Source organism: Xiphophorus couchianus, chromosome 15 (assembly GCF_001444195.1).
Source record: "Xiphophorus couchianus chromosome 15, X_couchianus-1.0, whole genome shotgun sequence".
NCBI lineage: Eukaryota > Metazoa > Chordata > Actinopteri > Cyprinodontiformes > Poeciliidae > Xiphophorus > Xiphophorus couchianus.
In genome coordinates this window covers 3,246,258-3,268,192 of record NC_040242.1, presented here as the reverse complement: position 1 = coordinate 3,268,192, position 21,935 = coordinate 3,246,258, and the positions used below count along the sequence as shown (strand labels likewise).

The window sequence follows — 21,935 nt, the reverse complement described above, 5'->3', positions numbered from 1 at the left end:
TGTTGACAAAATCAACCAATCAGAGTATCGCATCAGTTCCAAATTTGGTAAACGACCATGTAAGTCCCGCCCCTCTTTGTTAGCTCAACCAATTAGAACCCGCCTAGCTTTGGTAACTGCAGGGTATTCGAGGAGCAGAAGAGATCGCCAGGTATCCGCCAGAGGAGCTGCGTTATCTCCAGTGATTTAATCATGTGACGGGCTTATTAAGACTTTTATCATGATGAAATCAAATTTCCCGAATAGACAGCGGATACCGAGGCGATTTAAAGCCTGCTAACGGAAGGCAATGCACAGAGGAGGAGGTTACCCAGGACTGGGCTGGTGGAAGGCAGCGGCCCCTGCAGTGTACTGAGACCAAAGATAGAAGAGCGCCGTCAAGTAAGGAGCGGAATCAACTGAACTTCTGGATGAGAATTTCAGAATAAAAGAGGTACATTGCTTAACCTTACGCATTGTGGATAACAATTTAGATGTTTATTTATAACCTCATGTGATGTGTCATACAACTTATTTGCGAGCGAGCTTTAAACAATTTTACGCCATGACAAGAAAATAAATCCCTCCGAGATTTTATTTTGAAAGTAAACTTGCCGGAATTTCATTTAAAAGACCGTTACTGCTTGGAAGCTTGACAACTTCAAAAAAGGTTGAAGTTACAAAGCCTAGGTCCAGAACAAGACTTTCCAGCCTGGAGTGGACACGGTCGCCTTTTTTATGAATGGAACCCACCTCCTCTTAAAGAGGGTTTATTTTAGTAAAAATGTATTTTAGAGCTTGGAGGCCGTCGACGGTGTGAAGTCGGTGCCCTTTTCGAAAGAACGGTAGGCTTGGATTAATAACGGTTGGAATATTTCCGCGGATACGGTTCAAGTAAGAAGGAAAAACTGTTGCAGAAATTAACTTTTCTGTATTTTTGTTATCGTACATCTTAGCAATGTATGCATTTTCTGTCGTTAAGTCAATTTAGTTGCAGTTTCTGTTACTGAAATAATAAATACATGCATATTTAGTCGTATTTATATAGAGAAAACTCCTCTTAAAACGTTGGTTTTAATATAATTCAGTTTATGGCTTTTAGAATGTTATTTTGTCACCAAAATTGTTTTTAATAACAGTTATCATTAAATAGTAACTAGACTATCGTGTATTGGTCAGTTGTTGCTGTCAGAAATAATTTTGCCTTCTAAATGTATTTAAGAAGTTTTTTGTTTTATGAGCGGTAATGCTGTGTTTCTTCTAAATAACTCCACATAGCCCAGGTCTTTGAGCTTCAGACTGAATTGAAAATACCAGCAAAATCCCTCAGAAACTCAACTGAATCTTTTTAGATGACTGGCCAGAAAACATTTCAAATCCACTTTAAAAAGTGAAGGTATTACATACAGTGTGAAACATTTTAAGCATTTACTTCAGCATTGAAAGCACATAATTAGGTTTTTCAGAACATTATGATATTATAAAACCCAATGAAATGTAATTTTTAAATTTTATTTGGTAATGTTATGTTACGACCAAGGAGGCAAATCCATCTACCGTACTTTACTTTTACTGGCAGTATGGTTAGAAAGCTGGGCAGAGAGATGTTGGAGTAGGGGATATGGTGGATATTGCCCATTATGATGGATCAGCATTGGTCTTATTCTTACTTTGGGTTTCATAAACTTCACCAAGATATATGTAGATTATATTCCAGATATGTTCTCCTAATCTCTTATGCTTTTGCTCTCTCATCAGGTCTGCCTTCACTATGCCAGTATGGACTGTCTGAACGGCAGCAGAAAGCGGCTGTAGCTGGCTGAGAATCGGCTACTGGGACCGATGACGGGACCCAACTCCCCTAGCCGGACCGGCACCTCATCGGCCAAGTTCAGCAGGCGCGGCCGCTCCAAGAGCACCAGTGCACACTGCCTGCTCCACTACGGCGCCGGGGAGGAGACCGCTGCCTGCCCCCCCAGTAACTCCCCCGAGGAGGAAGAGAAGAAAGAAGGAGGGGTTCTCTTCTACGTTAATCGGAACGGTTTCCCCATCGACGGCGTCACCTGGGAGAGGATGTGGGGCCATGTGGCCGCCGTCCACCCCGAGGGCCAGGAGATGGTGGACCGGATACGGAACGCTGCAAACCTGCCAAAAGTAAGCCATCTGCATTCTGTTCATGATTTATTCCCCTGAGGAAAAACACTGCTAATCAGAAACCTCATGATTTGGAATTCTGCTTCTTCTAAATTTGCTACTGTTTTTTTTTTTTTTACTGCAAAACATAACCCCAGTTTTTAGTTGTTATATAGAAAATGAATAGGATGACCTTCAATTTTTTTTCTTTTAAGGCACATTTGTTGTCATTATCAAAGCATCTATTCTGGATGAGCCTGTGTCACATGATAGCACTGAGATGTTCAGCATTTACTGAACTGCCTTCTTTAGTAAAAAGCTCTTTATGAAGATGTTCTCCATGCAGCACCCTGGGGATGTTGTGACTGTTCTATGAGGAAATCAGAAGGTTTTCTGGCACTTTTCATTTCCCGATCCACCGTGTTCCATAACAGGCCAAGGTTGAAGGCTTAAAAGGATCAAACAGAGCTGCTTTGCTGAAATACTTGCTTTGTCCTGTTCTCACAGCCTGAACCAACCACAGACATTTAACAGAAAATAGTTCAGCTTTGTTTGCTTCCTCCGACACTTCAATATGTGAGGTTTTCCTGCCTCAGTAACAGCTTCCACAAACGTATAACTGTGACCTGGTTGCACTTAGTTATATTCACTAATCATAAAAAGGCAGGATTTATGAGTTTGGTCAACAGCAGATTTCTCAGTGCGTCTCTCATTCAGATCTGTCTGAAACATAGGATTTGGTTTCAGTTAGCATATAAGATGCAGGTCTGCATCACATGACCTCTCCTGCCGCTCCACCGTGTTTCTTCTCTCCTCCTGCTGTGAATTCTCAGCGACTTGTGAGGAATTTCTTTTGGCTTTGTGAGTCAGGGTTTCTGATGCTGCTGGAGATGGTTGTGCTTGTGTTCACAGCTGGGTGCTTTTAATGATAACGACGACCCGGTCTGACACACAGTTTCACTACTGCATGGTCTGAGGAGTACTCGCACAGTTATTCCTCATATTACCATGACAACAAGCGTGCTAAACTGGAGCACCATGTCTGTCAGGTGGCATTAGTTGTCTCAGTGTGATTTTGTGTCACACATGCAGACTTACTGTAGCATGGCAGCAGGATTGAGAAGGCTGCACACATTCGTCATTCTACTGCTGAAATATTACATCAGTCCAGTTAAAGTTTATTTATACAAGTTCCTGTTGACTTGGAAAATTAATTATTCAAAATTAAATAAGTTGAATATCCTTTACATATCTAACTGTTAGGGATCAGTTTGCAAATTTATGAAAATAAAATGTACACTCTACTTTTTTTATTGTCATTACCAGTGGTAAGAACTGCTGATAAAAAGTTAGTTACGCTTATTAGTTCTAGTGCTAAGTGCTATATCAACAAGGTACGTAGGGAACGCTAATGCTAACATTCTAGATTCAACCCTCTTGATAACAACCTACAACATGATTTACTGCCCTCAGCTGGCTGGAATGTGTCATTACACACCTTGATAGATCTTTCTCTCATAGTCTCAGTTTTCTAGGTGTTGAGTTTTGCTAACTCTGCTGCTCATTTCCCTTAACTGACCTAGAGCAGTTAAGGGACATGACCTAGAGCTTCATGTCGGAAATCATTGGACATCAGTAGATTTTAATCTGTTTACAGGCTGTCATTTTACAGTGATGCATTCTGGGTACAGAATAAATGTTTTCAAAGTTAGCAAAAGCTCTAAGCTAGAAATGAGCAAAGAGTAAGTGTGCCACCACTGGTCATTACTAGTTACATTACTTCTTGAATTAATTCTGAATTCATGAATTCATTCATGAACATGAATTTATGTTAACTTCATACCACTATAATTAGTCCACTATAATTATTTCAAATATTTCTTTTGTCTTTATTATACATTCTCATATTTTTAAACAAAGTTTAGTTTTCTTCTTATTGCTGTTTGTCTGCTGTGGATTCAAACTGCAAATCTTCTGAATGGAGAAAACCAAAACTCTGCCTTCATGATATTCATATTATGTCTGTCTACCCCTCATGCACCAAAACAGCCCAGGTTTCTTCATAGTTTCCCATCAGTAATTATCCTGAATGCGTTTTGTTTTCCTGTGAGAGGAGGGAATCTGGTTGTTGTTGTTTCACTTCACTAATTACCCATGTGGTCATTAGTGACCCGGTTGACTGGCGGTACCAAACTCCCAGACTGTGTGATAAGCTGCAGGAGGAATGTGGACAAAGTTTAACAAATGGTTCCCGTTGCACTTTTTATTTAATTCATCAGACAGTAACAATGTTATTTTTTACAAAGACACAAATGTTTATTCTATAGAAGATTTTTATTTGAAACTTTCAGTACATCAGAGATTTCCTACCATTATCTCTGTAAATTGGGCCTGACCGTCACTCTGTTTCTGGCAGTGAGAGCATTTAGTGTTGAAGGTGGGAAACAGCTGTAAAGCGTCTGGCTGTACGGTGAACAATGGAGGTGTCAGTTGGTTTGTTAATGTGCAGCTTGACTCCACTCTGCTGTTGGTGTCGATTTTGTGTGTGTGAAGTGTAAAAGCAGATGGGCTGATTTTCACCTTCAGGCAAAGAGGAAAAAGGGAGAATAAAGGGATGACTCTCCTTTTAGGACAATGACATGTACTGAAGAAAATGTTTTTAAAAGAAGCTGCATTAGATTTCTTTCAGGCTTGTCAGTTAAAAATTTAAGCAAAAAGAAAGTTGGTAAAACTGTTCCCACTGGTCGACTGTTAAAATGGCCTCCAGTAGGAAGGGTTTTCCTGATTTTCCTGTGTTTTGATCGCCGACCTGCCGCCTCTCTCCGTCCCTGCAGGACCAGTTTGCAGTCTTGGCACAGCAGCTGAGTAATCCCTCAAATACGATCTGGGTAGTGGATAATCTCTGGATACCAACTGGACTGCATGAAGGGAAACTAATTTCACTGGATCTGTTTAGTATTACTGCAGTATTTAGTGCAGTAAGGTTTATGTAGTACCAAAACATAAACCTTTAAGTAAAGAGCTGGAGCTTACATCTTTAAAATATATGGGATTTATTCTAAAAACCTAAACTATTTCATGAAATACTTTATCTTTTCACCTGAATATGTTCAAAACATTTTATAGACAAAGTACTAAAAACAACTGCTGCATTCTTATTGTTTTGTTGTTGGGTTTTTTTTTCATAAAAGTTTAATGCACAGTAAATGTTAATAACATTTAGGTTCATGGAAACTTAACCTTATTTTAAAGAAATTCAGCAAAATCATAAAAAGGGGGGGAAAGGTTGAAGCAGTGGTTGGATGCCCCAAAATAGGAATACTGTTGGATATTCAGAAATGAAACCTGTGTTGCTTCATATTTCAGGTTATAAATATTTAATTATAATCATCCGGTCCAGAAAATTCTCCTTTGGCCCATGTTTAACCTCCAGCCATGTTGGCCTGGTTTTACATGTTAAAGCAGATTCTTCCAGTTCTCTGGTTGTTGAATGAGACGATGCAACTTTCAATAACTTTTAACTGTACTTAAACGACTTCAGCTGTCTGATGAATATGTCTTACACGCACACACACACACACACCCGGCGTTCCTGGGGAAATCCCACCCTGAAGACATCTTGGCAGCAGGAAACCTGACCTGTCCATGTCTCTCCCTCCTTTAGTTGTCTTGAATCTTTAATGCTCACACAGCAAATGTGTTTTAGATGGCAGTGAGTGTCAGCTGTCCACACTGTTATTTACAGCTAATGGAAGTGTTTTTTGTTGGGTTTTTTTATAATGCATTTCTAAAGATACCAGAGAAAATGAACTGTGCTCAAACTAGAGGATGTAGTTTTCCTGCTTTCTACACGACCTCAGGAACAGCACAACCGTCTGGTTTCATTCAGATTCATTTATTCTTCTCATCAGAAGTGTTGATCTTCTTTCATTACATGATTTAATTTATTTTTGATTATTTAATTTCTGCTGGTGATGAACTCTAAAAGCAGGAAGGTATTTTTTAACTTCTTTCTCTTGTTTGGTGGTAGATGTTCATCAGATCTGAGACATTCTAGATTTCCCTTCATTTTCTTTTGTCATGTCTTCACTCAGTGCTGCTAGTTTTGGTGCAAGGTGTTTTTCTTTCTGCTTTGTTTTTCATGTGTTCATGTTGTTAGATGTTTAAACTGAGCTCACTTGTTCTGACTTTATTATTTTTCTATAATAAAGTAAAACTACTTTCTGTTTTATACCTCAGCATACCTGTTAGAAACTGTCTGTTCTTTTCAAGGTGAGAGGATGATGAAGCTGATTTGAGGTTAGCTGAGCTGAGGAGAAATGTGGATGTTCTCTAACTGAAGAGGATCATCTTCAGCTTTGCTGTTCTACCAACGTTAGGGACTCGCAGTTCCTTTGATCCATACTTGTCAAAATTCAGATTATTTTCTGCTGAATCTTGTTACAAATAACTGCATGAAAAACTGGACTTTATTATCTGCCCTGAATGTTTTTGCAGTTTTCTGTTTACTGTCACAGCTTCTTATCTTAGAAAGGATCCTACATCTGAGATGCATCAATCAAATATTAATATCTGTATCGGTCCGATATTGAAAAAAATTCTAGGTCGGATATGAGTGGCAATGTGCCTGATTCATAAGGGCAGATCTATTCAGTCTAATTCTACGCTTTGTGCCCAGAGCAATGTCATGCTTTATCATTTATTTTGCATTATATTTAAAATTCCTCATTGCAGTTTCTGAACCATTTGAAAGGTTCAAATGTTTCAGTTTATTTTTACGTGCTTAACCAAGTTAGCCAACATATTTTTGTCACTTTTAGTTTCTTTATTATTTATTTTACATTGTCTGTTATGGTCCTAATTGCACTGACTGAACAAATTAAAGTTCTGTTGTTTTTACATGTTTGATCAAACTTGTGAAGACGTTAGTGTATTTAAGTGTGCTGTATTGTATTGGTATGTATTGGTGCAGAGTTATTAAATAAACTTGTAATTCAGCACATTTATGTCTATGTTTAAAAAAAAAAAAGTTTTTATTCTAGTTTATCTACACAACTTTTTAAGCACAGTTGACTCATTTGTTTTCCTACATTGCCACAATGCACCTCCACTTCAGAAACGATCGGCTTGGAGTATGATGGAGTGTAGGTGCTATTCGGACCTGTTCCAGGTTGTCTTCTACAAAAATAACGTTGACGTTAAGTCACATTGAGTTTGTAGATACAGCTTATTTACAGTTCCCAGATGTCTGCTCAGCCCGTGTAGAGCTGGAGAGAGGGAGGAACAGGAGACAGGATGTCACAGCAGAGGGTGGACATGTGGGGGAGGAGATGGAGGCCAAAACAGAGAAGGAAATCAGTAGAGAAGGTTTGAGGTAATAACAGAGAAGTCAGATGAAGGGTGGACAAGAAACCAGAGGAGGAGGTTCCAGATGGGCTGAGCAGACAGATTAATTACCAGGATAAACTGGCTGTGAATTGATGCTCATTCTGCTCTCACATTACGGCTACTCACTCCTCTGAATATAATGTAATGAACAACAAGAGATAAAAAAAAAATAATGAACCCTTTTAACATGAGAAAGATGGCTGTCGTTACTGTAAGTGAGGATAAAGAACAGCTCTGTTGTTGAACCCTCTGAGCCTCAGCGTGTCAGCCTGCCCAGCCAGTGAGGAGGTTTGACTGCTGAGGGGATTTCACTTCCAGATTATGTGGCTGTTAAAAAGCACGATATGCTGCTGCTGGCCGGCAGATGAGATGAATGGCCAGTTGGCAGATCGTCTTCCTCTGAGCTGCTGACTGACGGATTGCCTGATTAGTCTGTCTGTTTTCAGGCTAATCGTCTACTTGCCTGTAGTAAATTAGCAGGTAAGTGGCTAAATAACTGCTGTGCATGATTCAGGGAGCTGTTATCGTACAAAAGTGTTTTACCCAGTAAGGATGCAGTCATTGTGGTGTAGCATTGTGGTGCAGTCCCACTATCTCTCCCTTCCATTCTCTGTTCCTGCCTGAAATAGAAAGCAGGAAGAAACAGGAAGTGATAGTTCTGGTGCTCATGGTTCACTCTTCCGTTTTGCACGCACAAGCCCAGCTTTTACTGAGTTTGAGACTCACAGGAAACGTCGGTCTGTGTTTCAGCCTGAGTCACTCTGCTAAAATATCTGTGACCTCTAAACATGTGTGACCGCTGAGAAGAGGTTCCTGTTGAGGTGAACCAGCTGCAGAATCAGCAGTGATCTTTATCTCTGGAACATGTTGCTTCAAAGCAGTGTGGATTTCCTGTTGGAGTCGGATCGGCCACAAAACACCCAGACTTCTCCTTTTTACTCGGCTGTGGAAAGAACAACTGTGATGTGAATTTATACCAAAGAACTCACATAAACTAGTGAAAAGTTTTTAACAACCTGTTCCTTACTGTTGAGTCCGGGTGCCGTTATTCTTATGCTTGCAGACTTTGGTTTTACTAGACTACAGTGTGCAGCTTCAGCTCCACTTCCCCATGGAGTCCCTCAAGGGTCCATCCTGGGCCCTGTTCTGTTGTTGTTGTATATGTCCCATTTAGGGTCAGTTATTACCAAACACAGTCCTTAAGTGCTGAGATGATGTGAAAGGAATTTAAAGTACGTAGCTTGAATGTGGGTTTACTTCTCTGCTTGCTGGTTCTGCTAAAAACCACAACTTGGATGCAAAAGTTTGACCATCTTAGAGCATTTTTAGCTTCGCTCTGTTTGGTTCCCCATCATAAGATTTCATCGGTTGTTTCTGAAACTCTGCATGGGCCCTGGTTATCTGAATGAATCCCACCGTTCTTCATCAGCAGCACTCAGGTCTAATGACCAGATGGAAATCCATCAAGCCAAACTGAAAAGCAGCACTGGAGCGGTTTACTGTTGCTAATGAAGAACACTCACACATTAGACAGCTTTATAAACCTCCTAAAACCCAACTTTGCTCTTTCCCTTTCAGTTCTTGTGGTGCTTTGACATTCTCAGGTAACCTTATTCTGTAGTACTCCGATGTTGTTTTGTTACTCATTCTGCTGCAAGTTGGCTCAATTTTGACGCGCAAGACGTAACCGGTAAAATCCGGTTTAGGATTTTCAAAATAAAAGATCCGGAAGTAGTTCATTATTTCTTGCGCGGCCCGGTACCAATTGGTCCGCGGCCCGGTGGTTGGGGACCACTGATATAAACCATTTAATTTGCATCTAATCTCTTCTCTCTTTGTATTGTTTTTATGTTTTTCTTTTTCAGATTTTTGTACAGCACTGACGTCCAATTAGTGCAATTTTCTGTGATTTATAAAAAACTGTCAATGACATAAACGTGTTTGACAAATTAAAGAAGAGTCCTGGTTAGAGTTGTATGATCTGACTGGTTCTGATGACGCAGGCAGATTGTTTTCTGATGGACTGAAGGACTAAAACATCGTTTTGAGGCTCTGAAAGTTTCCAGATCTTAATCTACTGTAAGCATTTAATGATGTTTGTTTTTTTGTTGTTTTTTTTTTTTCCCAGAATGCTGTTCCCTCCATTCCAACCTTCAAGCCATCCATGTCAGCCCCTGATTGGCTGGTGGCCGTCCAGAACTACATGAAGGCTCTGCAGTATCCTTAAACACATTTAATTATCCTAAACAGCAGATGTTATAAACAGTGCCCCGCATTTCAGGTTAAGTTTCTAAACTAAATGGATTAGTCAGATACTAATGTTGCTGACAAAAGTGGTACTGCAGACAAAAGCACATTGTGAAAGTGTTTAAAAGCCCTGTTGCCCTTAACGTTTGTGTTAGGTACAACCACACTGGAACCCAGTTTTTTGAGATCAAGAAGAGCCGCCCGCTGTGTGGGTGAGTGGATGTTGTAAAAATACCTTTAAATGTTTAGAGATGAACATAATTCGGCATCATGAGTTCCCCATAAAGCCCTGGAGCCTCTCCTCCTGTTTGCTCTTCATGTGTTTTTCTTCTCGCTGTTCATGCGTCTCCGCCCCTCCCTCCTCTGCAGGTTGATGGAAACAGCGAGGGAGATGATCAGGGAGTCTCTACCAATCAAATGCCTGGAAGCCGTCATCCTGGGAGTGTATCCTATAAGCTCTACACTGTTGCTCTGCTGTGTCTGAGTAAAAAAATAAATCAATCAAACTTTCACCTCTAAAGTACTAATGCCCCAAAACATCAACCCCCTCTCTCGCTCTGTGGTGTTGCTTGGTAGCAGGAACACTTCAAAGTTTCTTCCCCCTTGGCTCGCTCTCACAGCTTAGCATCATCCTGAGAGCTCCAGTTCGAGGTCAGCTGTGTCATTTTCAGGAGCTTTGGCTTCTAATGTGGCGTCCATGTTTCCCCCAACTGTTCTTATCTGACTGGTTTTACTTTTAGATGTTGAAATTATTGTCTGAATCAGTCTCAGTAGAACATGGATTCAGGTTCTGTATTGCCTGGATTTGATCCTGAACCTTTCTGGTCTCCAACCAGTCTGCACTTACATGTCAGCAGAAGACCTTCTTTAATTCTTTATTTGGTTGGTAATTATGAAAAATATGGTAATTTTCTGCCCTGTTTGGATTTCTACCTGTTTCTAGACGAATCTTATTTGATTTGTAATAGAATCAATGATTCAATTATTTACCGTTGGAAATCTTAAATAATTTACACACAAAGATTTTTAAAGTCTCTGCTGCTTAATAACATCTTAAAGTTATTTTAATCACAGATTACTTCAATGTTATTTTTTTATGCTAAATGTGTGGGTGGAACATCTGTTGTGCTCAGTAGGACTGAAACAACCAATTTAATTAATTGTGACGAATCAATTATTGAAATAATTGTCAACTAATTTAGTAATTGATCAATCTTTAGTGCTCAAAAAAGGGTGTTTGCTGAAAGAACACCATAGAGCAATAACTAAATCAAAACTGTCCAAAACATTTTTACATTTTGCTGTTAAGATAAAAAAGAAAAAGCTTTGTTTGTAAATGTATTTTTGCAAACTGGAATAATTTTCACTTTACTTGGTTCTGATTCTGTAAAAAAATCTCAGTTTTAGCACCTTTTGCTGTTACTGTACTTTCCAGTTTATGACACAGTTTTCTGCTCCTGGTCAACAGATCAGCCTGACACAGTATTGATGTTCAGTTGAGCAGAGAAAACTGAGCTTTTCGCATGTTAATGTGTATTTTTAGCTGCAGATGCAGCTTTTCCTACAAATGATCAAGCATTCACTAAAAGAATGCTGTTGTTGCATTTTATGCAATTGCAAATTTATTTTCTTTATTAAAGAGAAATGTAATTATTTGCATCTTTTAATGCGTTTCTAATGTATATAAAGGCTTAAATGGATTAATGGAAAATCTGCAGGATGTGCTAAATATTTTTTATCTGATTGATCAGAATTAGTAATTACTAAAACCTTTGTTATTGGCAGCCCCAGTGCTCAGCCTCTTCTTTAAATCCACACATACTGCCAGTAGGACACAGTCCTCAGTGATTGTCTCTGGTATGCTGGCTCATTGGCTCTGCTTGCTGCATCCAAACAGATGGTGTGTGAGGATTTTGGCAAATGGTGGGATGCGTTCAAGGTCACCATCGGTGTCGGCCTGAATTCCCCTGAACATGTTTTAATGAAACCTGTAAAGGTTTGGTGAAATTTGAGGTGACGTTGGTCTATCAGGAGGACAAACGTCTCTCAGGATAAATGCTTCCAGTGTTGATCCTGCAGGCTGTCATGGCGGCTCTGTCACGCTGGCAGCTGACAGTGACTATAATGAAGGGTGGCTTTGGTCTGCAAGCAGCAGGTGATGAAGCTGGAAGGACGAGCAAAACAGCAAAACGGCAAATATTCAGAGGGCATGACTGGGAAAGAGGTCGGCAGTTCATAGTTTAACATACATCATCTAAAAAGAACAAAGTTTTACTGTTGAGGGAAAAGGAAGTTCAGGCCCCAGCGAGATTTGAACTCGCGACCCCTGGTTTACAAGACCAGTGCTCTAACCACTGAGCTATAGGGCCTCACCTGAGAGCACAGGCCGATCAGAGGACATTTCAATGACAACCTTGGAATGGTGACACACCCTCACTCAGTGCCATGGCGACACACCCTGCCTCAGCGTCACGGCAACACACCAGGCCAACCAGTCGGCTCCTCCCTCACCTGGATTCCTCAGCTCATCAGCACAAATTCGGTACAAGAACGCTGAGTACGCTATTATTAAACTGGATCTACATAGCTTTATTTACAGGTTATGTCTCTAAACATTAAAATAACAGAGTTTCTATAGCTTTTATTTGAAATAAATAACTTGCATGATGATAAAATCAGCTCCTGCAGCGAGTTGTAGGAAGAAGAACATCTGTTGTAGCTTGTGGCATTTGGTCCTGTCAGTTCGGCTGCATTCGTGTTGACAGCGATCCGAGGTTCCTCCAGGATCCACAGGGTTCATTCTGGGCCGCAGCGGCTCTGTGTGTGTGTGTGTGTGTGTCTGGTTCAGGTTCATATGTCTTGTTGTGTTAGCTGTCACAGATAAGACATGCAGGCCACAGCAGCGGTGCAGCTCAGCTTGAATCTCAGTATTTATTGTGGTTGGAGGTGAGGAATCACAACATGGAGGCTGTTTAGTTTGTATTTGTATTGAGTTATAAATAATGAAAGACTCTTTGTCATCTGCAGCCACAAAGCTCCCCGTTTACCGTCAGCCGTTCCCTGAGCTGCTATTCAGCCTCAGGTTTGTTTGGAAATACTGGATTCTTTGACTAAAAGACTGGAGGAGATGGCCTCTCCTGCTGTTTCATCCTTTTTATTTCAACCTTTTCTTAGAGAGAAACCAGAGTCTGAACGAGACGTGGAACATAAACCAAAGTGTCTGAGGATGTGACCTGAACTCAGCCATTAAATAGAACTGATCTGGGCTCAGACTCTGAGGTTTTCCTGTTATCAGGTCTCTGCTTGTGCTCTAACTGAGATCAGGAAGCTTTCTTTAGTTCTGCTCTGCTCTGTGTCTGTCTGGAGAGCTTTAAAGCTTCATTACATCCTGTGTATCATGCAGAATACAGAAAACATTCAACATCTTCTACACTCAAGATGCAGAAATAAGTAAAGGTTTGCTCTGATCATGATGGAGGGGTTGGAATTTGCGGGGTCACAGTTTTAAAACTTTTAGGTTGAGTTGTTCTTTTTAATTTAGCTCCATGACTCCGTCTGTGTGTGTGTGTGTGTATTGCTTACAGTAACGAGAACAAGGACACAGATGTGAGGTTGGTCCAGTTTTCTGGAAGGTCTTATAAATATTGAAGCACCCTAACTGATGAAAGCTTTGACCAATCATAAGCCTTCCTGGTCTAAACCAAGCAGTTGATTGGCTACCAGTTGGTCCAGATTCCTTTGAGTCTGTTGGTACGGTTAGAGCTGAGCTGCTGTTTGTCGTATTGCTGTATCTATTTCTCTTCATCATTAAATTATTATTTTCAGAATGATGGACTTTATTTGTGCTCAGATGTTGGAAATTCACAAGCATTTTTAAAACAGAAATGTGAACTTAATCAGAAGTATGTTTAAACTTGCTTGTAGGTTGTTATTTTCTAAGAGTTGTTTTTAATCTGACAACGAGCCTCATTGGGTCACATCTTCTGATTTACTGAATATGACTGAGCATGATTGTATTTCAGAACTTGTTCCTTTAGTTGAGAACAATTAAATATGATGAAACTCATCATTATCTGTTCATACAGCAACAACATCCAGCAGCACAGAAGTTAAATCTCTGCTTTTTCCTACATTCCCAACCTGAACACACTGCTTAACCTTAAGGCACTCTTTTTGATTGGGAAATCCGAAATTCCTACTTCTGAGAACAAACAGAACTCACCGTCACTAAAACCTTAATGTTGCTCATTTAGGAACGGCTGGAAGTCGAGTTTCTAGTTTTAGGTGCAGAAAAAGGAGAAGATGGAAAATGTATGAAGGCTGACAGAGAAAAAGAAGGAAGTGAAGATCATGAGACATGTGTAATCAAATCATGTGTCAGTTGGTCCATGAGTGTGTAGGTTGCAGGTTACGTGTTTAAACAGAATAAAACACGAGAGGTGGAGCTGGCTGAGCAGCTCTGGCTCTCTGACCTTCACTGTTTACACAGAGGCTCTTTATCCCATCAGAATGAAAGGAATTAACCACGGAGGAAGCTGCTTTGGTTCCAAACAAACACGTTCACTTCCAGGTTTCTGTCAGTGTGTGTGGATGATTCCTGCAGTCAAACATTTCCTTAGCCGCCGCTGCTGCTCAGCTACCTGACCAACGGCCTCGCGTCTCTGGAGCGCTTCCCCATCAGCTTCAAGACCCAGTTTTTAGGTCACTGCTTCCACCACGTGGTTCTGGGCGTCTACTGGAACGGTCGCTACGGATCGCTGGGCATGAGCCGGCGCCCGGACCTGATGGACAAACCGCTGAGCCACCGGACGCTGGGCGAGCTGGTGGCCGAGTTCGAAAGCTCCTACAAGAGATACCAGCACACTCTGAAGAAGGTAGAGGAGGAAACCGTGGAGCTGAGCAGAGCCAGCGCAGCCAGGGGTCAGCTTCTAACCGCTTCTGTCCATCTCTCCCAGGTGAAGATTGGCTTGTACGTGCCTCACGACCCCCATGTCTTTCAGCCAATCGAGTGGAAGTATTTGGTGCTGAACACGACCCGACTCGGAACTCAGGAGATGAGGAAGGATCTGGAGAAACATGGCCGGGACATGAGGATGAAGGTTTGTCTCATCAGCACACAGACAGATGAATTTTAATTCCTTCTGCAAAGGTTTTCACATTTTGTTGCATTAAAATAAAGAACATTGTTGTGTTTTATTGGGATTTCATCAGTCAGATTAACTCCAAGCAGCACCTAAAGGGGAGCAGATGGAAAATGATTCACAGTTCTCACTTCTTCTAATGAAGGCCAGAAACAGAACATCTGCATTTATACTGAGGTTATATGACACCAGATCAGCTGGGGGCTGAATAGATCTGCATGCCACACTTTCCAGATTTTTATTTGAAAACTGACAAAACATAAAAAAAAAAAACATTTAGATATTCAGTCAGTATTATTGTTCAGAATAAATACAAATTTATTCTAAATTAAAATGTTCAAAATAAACAAGTTTGTTCAGAAACTAAACCAGACAGAGCTCAGAATAAATCTGTTTGGATGGTCCACACAAAGTAAACAGGACTATGTGACACAGGGGCCCGGGGCCACACGGCAGGAAGACGTTGTGTCTGTTGGGATCTAATCATATGACAGCCACGACCTTTTCTGTTTTTCTTTGGAAACAAACTTTAGAATTACCTGCTTGTAGGAACATGTTTCTGTTTGTTCACTGACTTCATCTGGTTCTAATCTCCATACTGAAAATGAACGTTTGTAATTAAATTCAACCTTTAATATTATTTAGCTCCTTTCAGATGGAAAAGGAAATGTTTCTTGAGATCATGGATGAATGTTGCTTCCTTTGGTCTGAACGTGGGATATGACCAGTCAGGGATTATTTAGGTCGTGATGGAAGGAAGGAGCCGACAACCAGGCCGTGTGATGATAAATGATTCATGAGCCCAGTTGTGTTTTTAGATGTTTCTGTTTAACGTTTAAATCCCATGAAGAAGAACGGGAGTCTGACAGAGGCTGCTGGTGTCCAGTTAGATCATATGTAGGTCAGAGACTTGCAGCTGTCACACACACACACACACACTAATGGTGTCACACGTTAACACACAAACACACACCTGAGTCAGCTGTGCTGCAGACTGTATGAACTTATTAAGACAGGCTGAGGGTGTGTGTGTGTGTGTGTGTGTGTGTGTGTGTGTGTGTGTGTGTGTGTGTGTGTGTGTGTGTGTGTGTGTGTGTGTGTGTGTGTGTGTGTGTGAGAGAGAGAGAGAGAGACCAATCAGCAGACAGAACTGAGAACTGAGGCTGATTTTTACTGGAGTTAAATGTCAGGATTATAATCTGATTATAATCAGTTCATGGAGTTCAGAGATTCTATAGATTTTACTTCCAGTTTTTACTTGAACCTTAAAGGAGACAGAAACGTATTAATATAGACATATGTTTGGTGGTTATAGAGTTGATATCAGCTCATTAAAAATGGTTCAGTCTGTCATCAGTTTGAACAAACAGCAGGTTCATCAGTTAGAAAACAACATAAACTTCATGTTGTCTCCGTCGTGTTCGGTGAGTTTCCTGTTGTTCCCTTTGCTCATTTTCTCTGCCTGTGGCTCTGCAGCAGCAGCAGCAGCAGCAGCAGCAGCAGCAGCAGTAGCTGTTGATCATAGTTTCCTTTCTTTAAAATGCCAGGAGGTCAGCTCAGAGCTCCAACCAATCAGCTGCTGTTTTATTTATTCATTCATTCATTTTTCTAACGACATTCTCCAAGCTTTATAAAGCTTTGACCTTTTGACCCTAGCCTAGCCACATCTGATTTCTCTTTAAGACCAAACAACAACAACAGAGAAATATTTCTACATTCTGAATGTAAATCAATGAACTGAACTTAAAGTGTTTTTCCAATCATTTTTGACAACTCAAAGCTCCTTACACTACAGTCACATTCAACCAATGGATGAAATCATGAATGAAATGGAAATTCTAATATAAAACTTTTTCTCTCTGAATCACTGGAAATTTATAAAAATAAAATTAGTTAAGAACAAGTCTAGTGCATCACTTTTATAAAACCGATTAAAGTTCTGATTGTGTTGTTAAATCTTTAGTCTGTTTATTTTAGCTACAGATAAACTTTTTTTATTATGAACAATAAACATTTTTAACTTTAAAACAAAGTCAACATAATTCAGAATCTTTACTATCTTATATTAATGATTAGCATGGTTAACATTTACTGTATTACTGTACTATATTACTGTACTATTACTGTATGCAGCTGGCATTTCTACATCCATCATGTTCCATAAGGTCGACCTCAGAAGGACAAACGGAGAACGTTCTCACTCTGTTCCTCTGTAGCAGAATAAGTAGCTCTGCACTTCCTCTGAATTTATTTGAATATTTTAACTGGTACTGAAAATGTCTCCCTGTGAAGTCTGGGTGTGTCTGCCAGCAAGGCGGAAACTTTTTGTTTTACAAATAATTATTATAAAACAAACTTTTCTAGATCCTGAAATCCTCCATCGCTCAGTCACCAATCAAGGAGCGCAGCCGAGGAAAGTCCTTATCGCCACGTCGACGGCCGACCAGCCCTCAGCGACGGACCGCACACCGCAGAGACAAATCGTAAGTCATTGTTCCTGAAGCAGACAGAGTGTGTGGTTCAGATTTACTGAAGCTGAAGCAGCTTCGACTCTGAAGTGACTCAACCTGAGCAGGTAAACTGAAACACTGCTGTCTGCTGAGGTCAGCCAGGGGTCAGGCTGAGGTCAGCCAGGGGTCAGCCCATACTGTCTGTTAGGACCCTTAGAGATCAGACGTCTTTCTAGTTTCTGTGTTTGGCAGCTGAAGCAGCTCCAGCACTCAGGAGAGATCATCTCAAATTAGGAGACATGGACACACAGCTCAGCATCGTCGCTATGGAGACAAATCCAGAAACACTCAGCCACAAAATAACAATTTTCTGGTCTAAGATGAAGACTTTATGGCCAGTTTGAGCGGAAAGGTTGCTCTGTAGAAGGAAGAGAATGAGTGCTGAAAATCTGTTACTGCTGGGTTACTGTTAAGAACCGGGTGACTGGAGCGTGTTGGTCCCTCAGAGGGAGATGCTGAGTCTGTTTGTGAGTCGGGATGTAACAGAATCTGACCGGGTCGACAGCTGCAGCCCAGCGGCACCAGAATTAGTCACTGAGCTGCTGTTACCATGAGGCAAGGCGTCCTGACAGCACGCTGTTTACTGTAGCTGTTTACTGTAGCTGTTTACTGTAGCGTTTTACTGTAGCTGTATATTGTAGCTGTTTACTGTAGCTGTTTACTGTAGCGTTTTACTGTAGCGTTTTACTGTAGCTGTATATTGTAGCTGTTTACTGTAGCTGTTTACTGTAGCGTTTTACTGTAGCTGTTTACTGTAGCTGTTTACTGTAGCTGTTTACTGTAGCATTTTACTGTAGCTGTATATTGTAGCTGTTTACTGTACAGCGTTTTACTGTAGCTGTTTACTGTAGCCGTTTACTGTAGCATTTTACTGTAGCTGTATATTGTAGCTGTTTACTGTACAGCGTTTTACTGTAGCCGTTTACTGTAGCATTTTACTGTTGCTGTATATTGTAGCTGTTTACTGTACAGCGTTTTACTGTAGCTGTATATTGTAGCTGTTTACTGTAGCATTTTACTGTTGCTGTATATTGTAGCTGTTTACTGTACAGCGTTTTACTGTAGCTGTATATCAATCCCAGTTCATTGTGTTTCTGATCATCACAACAAGATGAACAACAAGGAGTTAAAAATCAGGAGAAATGTCAACAAAGTCTGAATGACTTTAAGAAATGGGGAAAAAACTCGCGTATGAAAAATATATATTTTTTTCCTGCTCATTAAATGCATCATAACTGAAAATCTGTTTGATTCATCAATACATCATAATCAGTCCGTTCGTTAATATTTCATTTTGAGTTTAGTAAGAATTATTAAATATTAGGGACATGTCAACAGATGTTTAAATGGTATTTTCTCTGTTCTTCCCTTTTATGGCCATTTCTTTTATATTTGATTATTAAATTAAAACAAAGTTTAGAGAGAAGAGCTGCTGTGTTTTAGTCAGTAAAGTTAGATGAACCAGTGAAACCTCAATCGGTACATCTAACATGTCCTGCCTGTAAGCTGCTGTTTCCTCCTGTGGGATGTAGAAATTTATGGAAAATGAAAAAAGAAACAGTTTTCAAATTCATGATGAAAAAATGGCTCTAAAACAACATCACTAGCATTTTTAAAGTTTCTGTTTAGTCTGCAGTTTGGAAACAGACTTTTCTGCTGTACGGCATTACAAAGTGTCAGGGTGTTAAATTGCTAATGCCCGTTAGCTTGTTAGCAGTTAGCATCTCTGCTAGCGGTCAGCTGGAGTTCAGCTTCTTCTTCTTCTCTCTTTTAGGCCGGCCCCAGTGGAGAGGAAACCTCTGGAGCTCAGCACCCTTAGTGACGGTTACCAGATCCGTATCTGACGAACCCCCCTGCCCTCTGACCCCGCCCCGCCCTGCCATGGACCAGGTCACTGCAACTGCGTCCGGCTCAAATCAGAAGTAAAGTAGTTTTGGACTGAATCTGGTAGCCATTCTTCATTCCTGACAGGAAGCTCGTCTAGGTCACTTCCTGTCATGTAGCTGAATGCCTGCCTCTGAGGCAGCAGTGACAGTTGAACCGTCTGGTTGGGGGCGGTCCTTTCTTAAAGGGGCGGGGTTTAAAGAAAAATCATGGCTGGATTTTAGAGTTTTTCATCATGAAAGATTCTCCGAACGGTTATCGGATTTAAAACGTCTCTCCAGGAGTTGGACCAAAAATTATACTAAACAAGTAAAACTCTGAATATAATGGAATTCAAAACCAACAGGAGTCCAAATAATCTGGCTAAACACACTTTGATATGCATTAATCACTGTAGGCAGGTTAGATTAGGAGAGCATGTTGGATCAATTATGCAAAAAGAACTAAAGAGTCAGAACAGAATAGAACAGAAAGAGGAGGAAGATGAAGCTGGAGAGATAGAAAGAGATTTATTATCAGAGCGCAGCAGCGTCCGTCTGCTGACACGAATCAGACGATTTGACCTTTAAATGATTTAAGCTTCACTTTCTGCAAAGTTAAGAAGAAATTAGCTTTTTATGTTCAGAGCCGAATATTTTTCCCTCTAAAGGTTCTGCATGGGAAGGAGCTTCATCATCCTGATGGTGAAAAGGTCAAAGTTTATTTTCAAACCTTCCACCAACGGCTGGAAAGTGAACAGATTGAGGTTCAGAGGAACCAAACAGGAAGTGATGCGGTCAGCGCCGTTTGAAGATGTTTATGAATCCATAAAGTTTCATTTAAAAGTAGATCTCTGTAACGGAGGAGAGAGAGTTGATCCCAGAGAAACTCAGTACTGTTTGCACTGATTCACACACCTATGTGGGGGTGTGGGTGTGTGTGGGTGTGGGTACGGGTGTGTGTGTGTGTGTGTGTGTGTGTGTGTGTGTGTGTGTGGGAGGGTCTGAACGGTCCAGTCAGGTCAAGTCTGGCCGGATGTTTGGGTTCTCCTGTCGATGCCTTCCACCAATCACAGCACAGAAGCTTGAAAATCAGTTTTATTTCATCAAAACGTTTTGATTCATGTTAACATATTAGCATGTTAACATGCTAACATTACTTACATATCAGACCCAGATGTTAAAGTTCATTGAGGTCACAGGTAAGACTTGAATCTTCAAGTCTTACCTTAATAAACTAATGAAGTGGAGTTGACCTGTTTGACCTCAGAGTCTGACCCCAGATCAGTCCTAATGAACTGATCAGTTCTACATAATGAACTTGATATCTAGACTTTGACTAGGCCGCTTCTTTATTTCTTTTCGTCCATTCTGTTGATGGATGTGTTGCTGTGTTTGGGTCGTTGTCCTGCTGATGACCCGGTTCTGATCAAATGGGTTAAACTCCAGAACATTTAAGTCACATGGAAGGGTGTACTTAGTTTTTCTCATGAGTGAACTGTTGATTAAAATTGATTATAATCGTCTTTTTCCCTTGACTTTATTAGCTCAACAAACTAGATTATATTTCAATTTGAAAAAAACCCTCATCTTTCAAGATGTTTTAAGAATTAAACATGAAAATATTCATAAAACATTTATATACATATACATACATACTTTGTGTCTTGGTTACATAAATTGATTAATGTATGACTTTTCTTTGAATGTTTCACATCATGTTTTTCCATCAGAACCAGTGCATTTAGTTGCCAAAAGAAACATTTAAAGCTAAAAGCTATGCAGCAGCTGTTAGCAGAGACGAAACAAAAACCAAGTCTTCCTCAGTGACTGTTTCCTGTTTGAACAAACATTCTGATTCATTCTGAGCTTTTATGTCGGTGCTGTGAACAAACTGAGACGTTTCTGGTGTCGATCTGGGACTTTGTTAGCGTAAAGAAACACACAGAAATGTTACATTTTGAAAAGTTTTGCGTCTTTTACTTTCCTGCGTGAAGCAGCTTCAAAAGAATCTGAATGTTTTCTTTTGTTTGACTCAAGTCTGTTTAGGATATTTGCTTTGATTGTACTCTGATTTTGAATGAAACGCTTTTGTTACAAAAGGAAACACTTTGTGGTTGTAGCGAGTGTTTCATCTGAAGCCTTTCAGTTGTTTAAGTGCTGATACCAACGTTTCGTCAGGAACTGATGCCAGCATAACAACAACCAGCTACATGCTGGAGGAGGACAACTTGTTCCAGCTTTAAACCAGATCAACAGCTCTAACTCCTATTAACTAAAACATGAGACTGGTTGACCAAACAAAGATGCACAACTTCATGAAAAAAGATTTCAAACTATCTCTTGGAGAAATCAAACTTAGAAATCATATCCAGCATTACCAGTGCCTCAGCAGTGTGTTAACAAATCAAATTTAAATCTGATTTTCTTTGTTTTGTTATGTTTTTCATTATGGGTGCAAAAACTTTTTTACTTTAAATATTCTCTTGATGTTTGAACTTTAGCTTTGTTTTGGTCTGAAGTAGTTTCTTCATGCCTGACTCTGGAGTCGGCCTTTAATAACGCTCCAGTTCGACGTGACGAAGCAGACATCTGCATGTGTGTGTACAACTCAAACCCTCCACCGCTTCTAAATATAATCAAACACCCATAAAGTCTGACGGACTGAACAGCTT

General features: G+C 40.3%; 1 protein-coding gene and 1 non-coding gene across 4 annotated transcripts; one reads left to right on the top strand and one right to left on the bottom strand.

The window, feature by feature from the left end:
• Positions 1-119: 119 nt before the first annotated feature.
• Positions 120-19,616, top strand: vash2 (vasohibin 2). Of its 3 annotated transcripts, none has more exons than XM_028040399.1 (9): positions 120-381; positions 1,738-2,133; positions 9,629-9,717; positions 9,903-9,959; positions 10,117-10,191; positions 14,384-14,621; positions 14,703-14,846; positions 17,253-17,371; positions 19,173-19,616. In XM_028040399.1, exons 2-9 carry the CDS (start codon positions 1,822-1,824, stop codon positions 19,240-19,242), a joined length of 1,104 nt encoding a protein of 367 aa, XP_027896200.1. In that variant the 5' UTR covers positions 120-381; positions 1,738-1,821; the 3' UTR covers positions 19,243-19,616. The 3 variants fall into 3 exon arrangements, with proteins under 3 accessions (XP_027896200.1, XP_027896198.1, XP_027896197.1); XM_028040397.1 differs by having other exon boundaries at positions 120-433; XM_028040396.1 differs by lacking the exon at positions 120-381 and adding an exon at positions 611-824.
• trnat-ugu (transfer RNA threonine (anticodon UGU)) lies at positions 12,044-12,116 on the bottom strand. The gene has a single exon. It is a non-coding gene; the product is annotated as a tRNA-Thr (tRNA).
• Positions 19,617-21,935: the final 2,319 nt, after the last annotated feature.

Bases quoted from the DNA above. Each gene is read 5' to 3' on its own strand.
- vash2 (XM_028040399.1), top strand. From the start codon at position 1,822: ATGACGGGACCCAACTCCCCTAGCCGGACCGGCACCTCATCGGCCAAG. The intron at 2,134-9,628 runs GTAAGCCATCTG...TTTTTTTCCCAG, and splicing joins ACGCTGCAAACCTGCCAAAA to AATGCTGTTCCCTCCATTCC. The intron at 9,960-10,116 runs GTGAGTGGATGT...CCTCCTCTGCAG, and splicing joins AAGAGCCGCCCGCTGTGTGG to GTTGATGGAAACAGCGAGGG.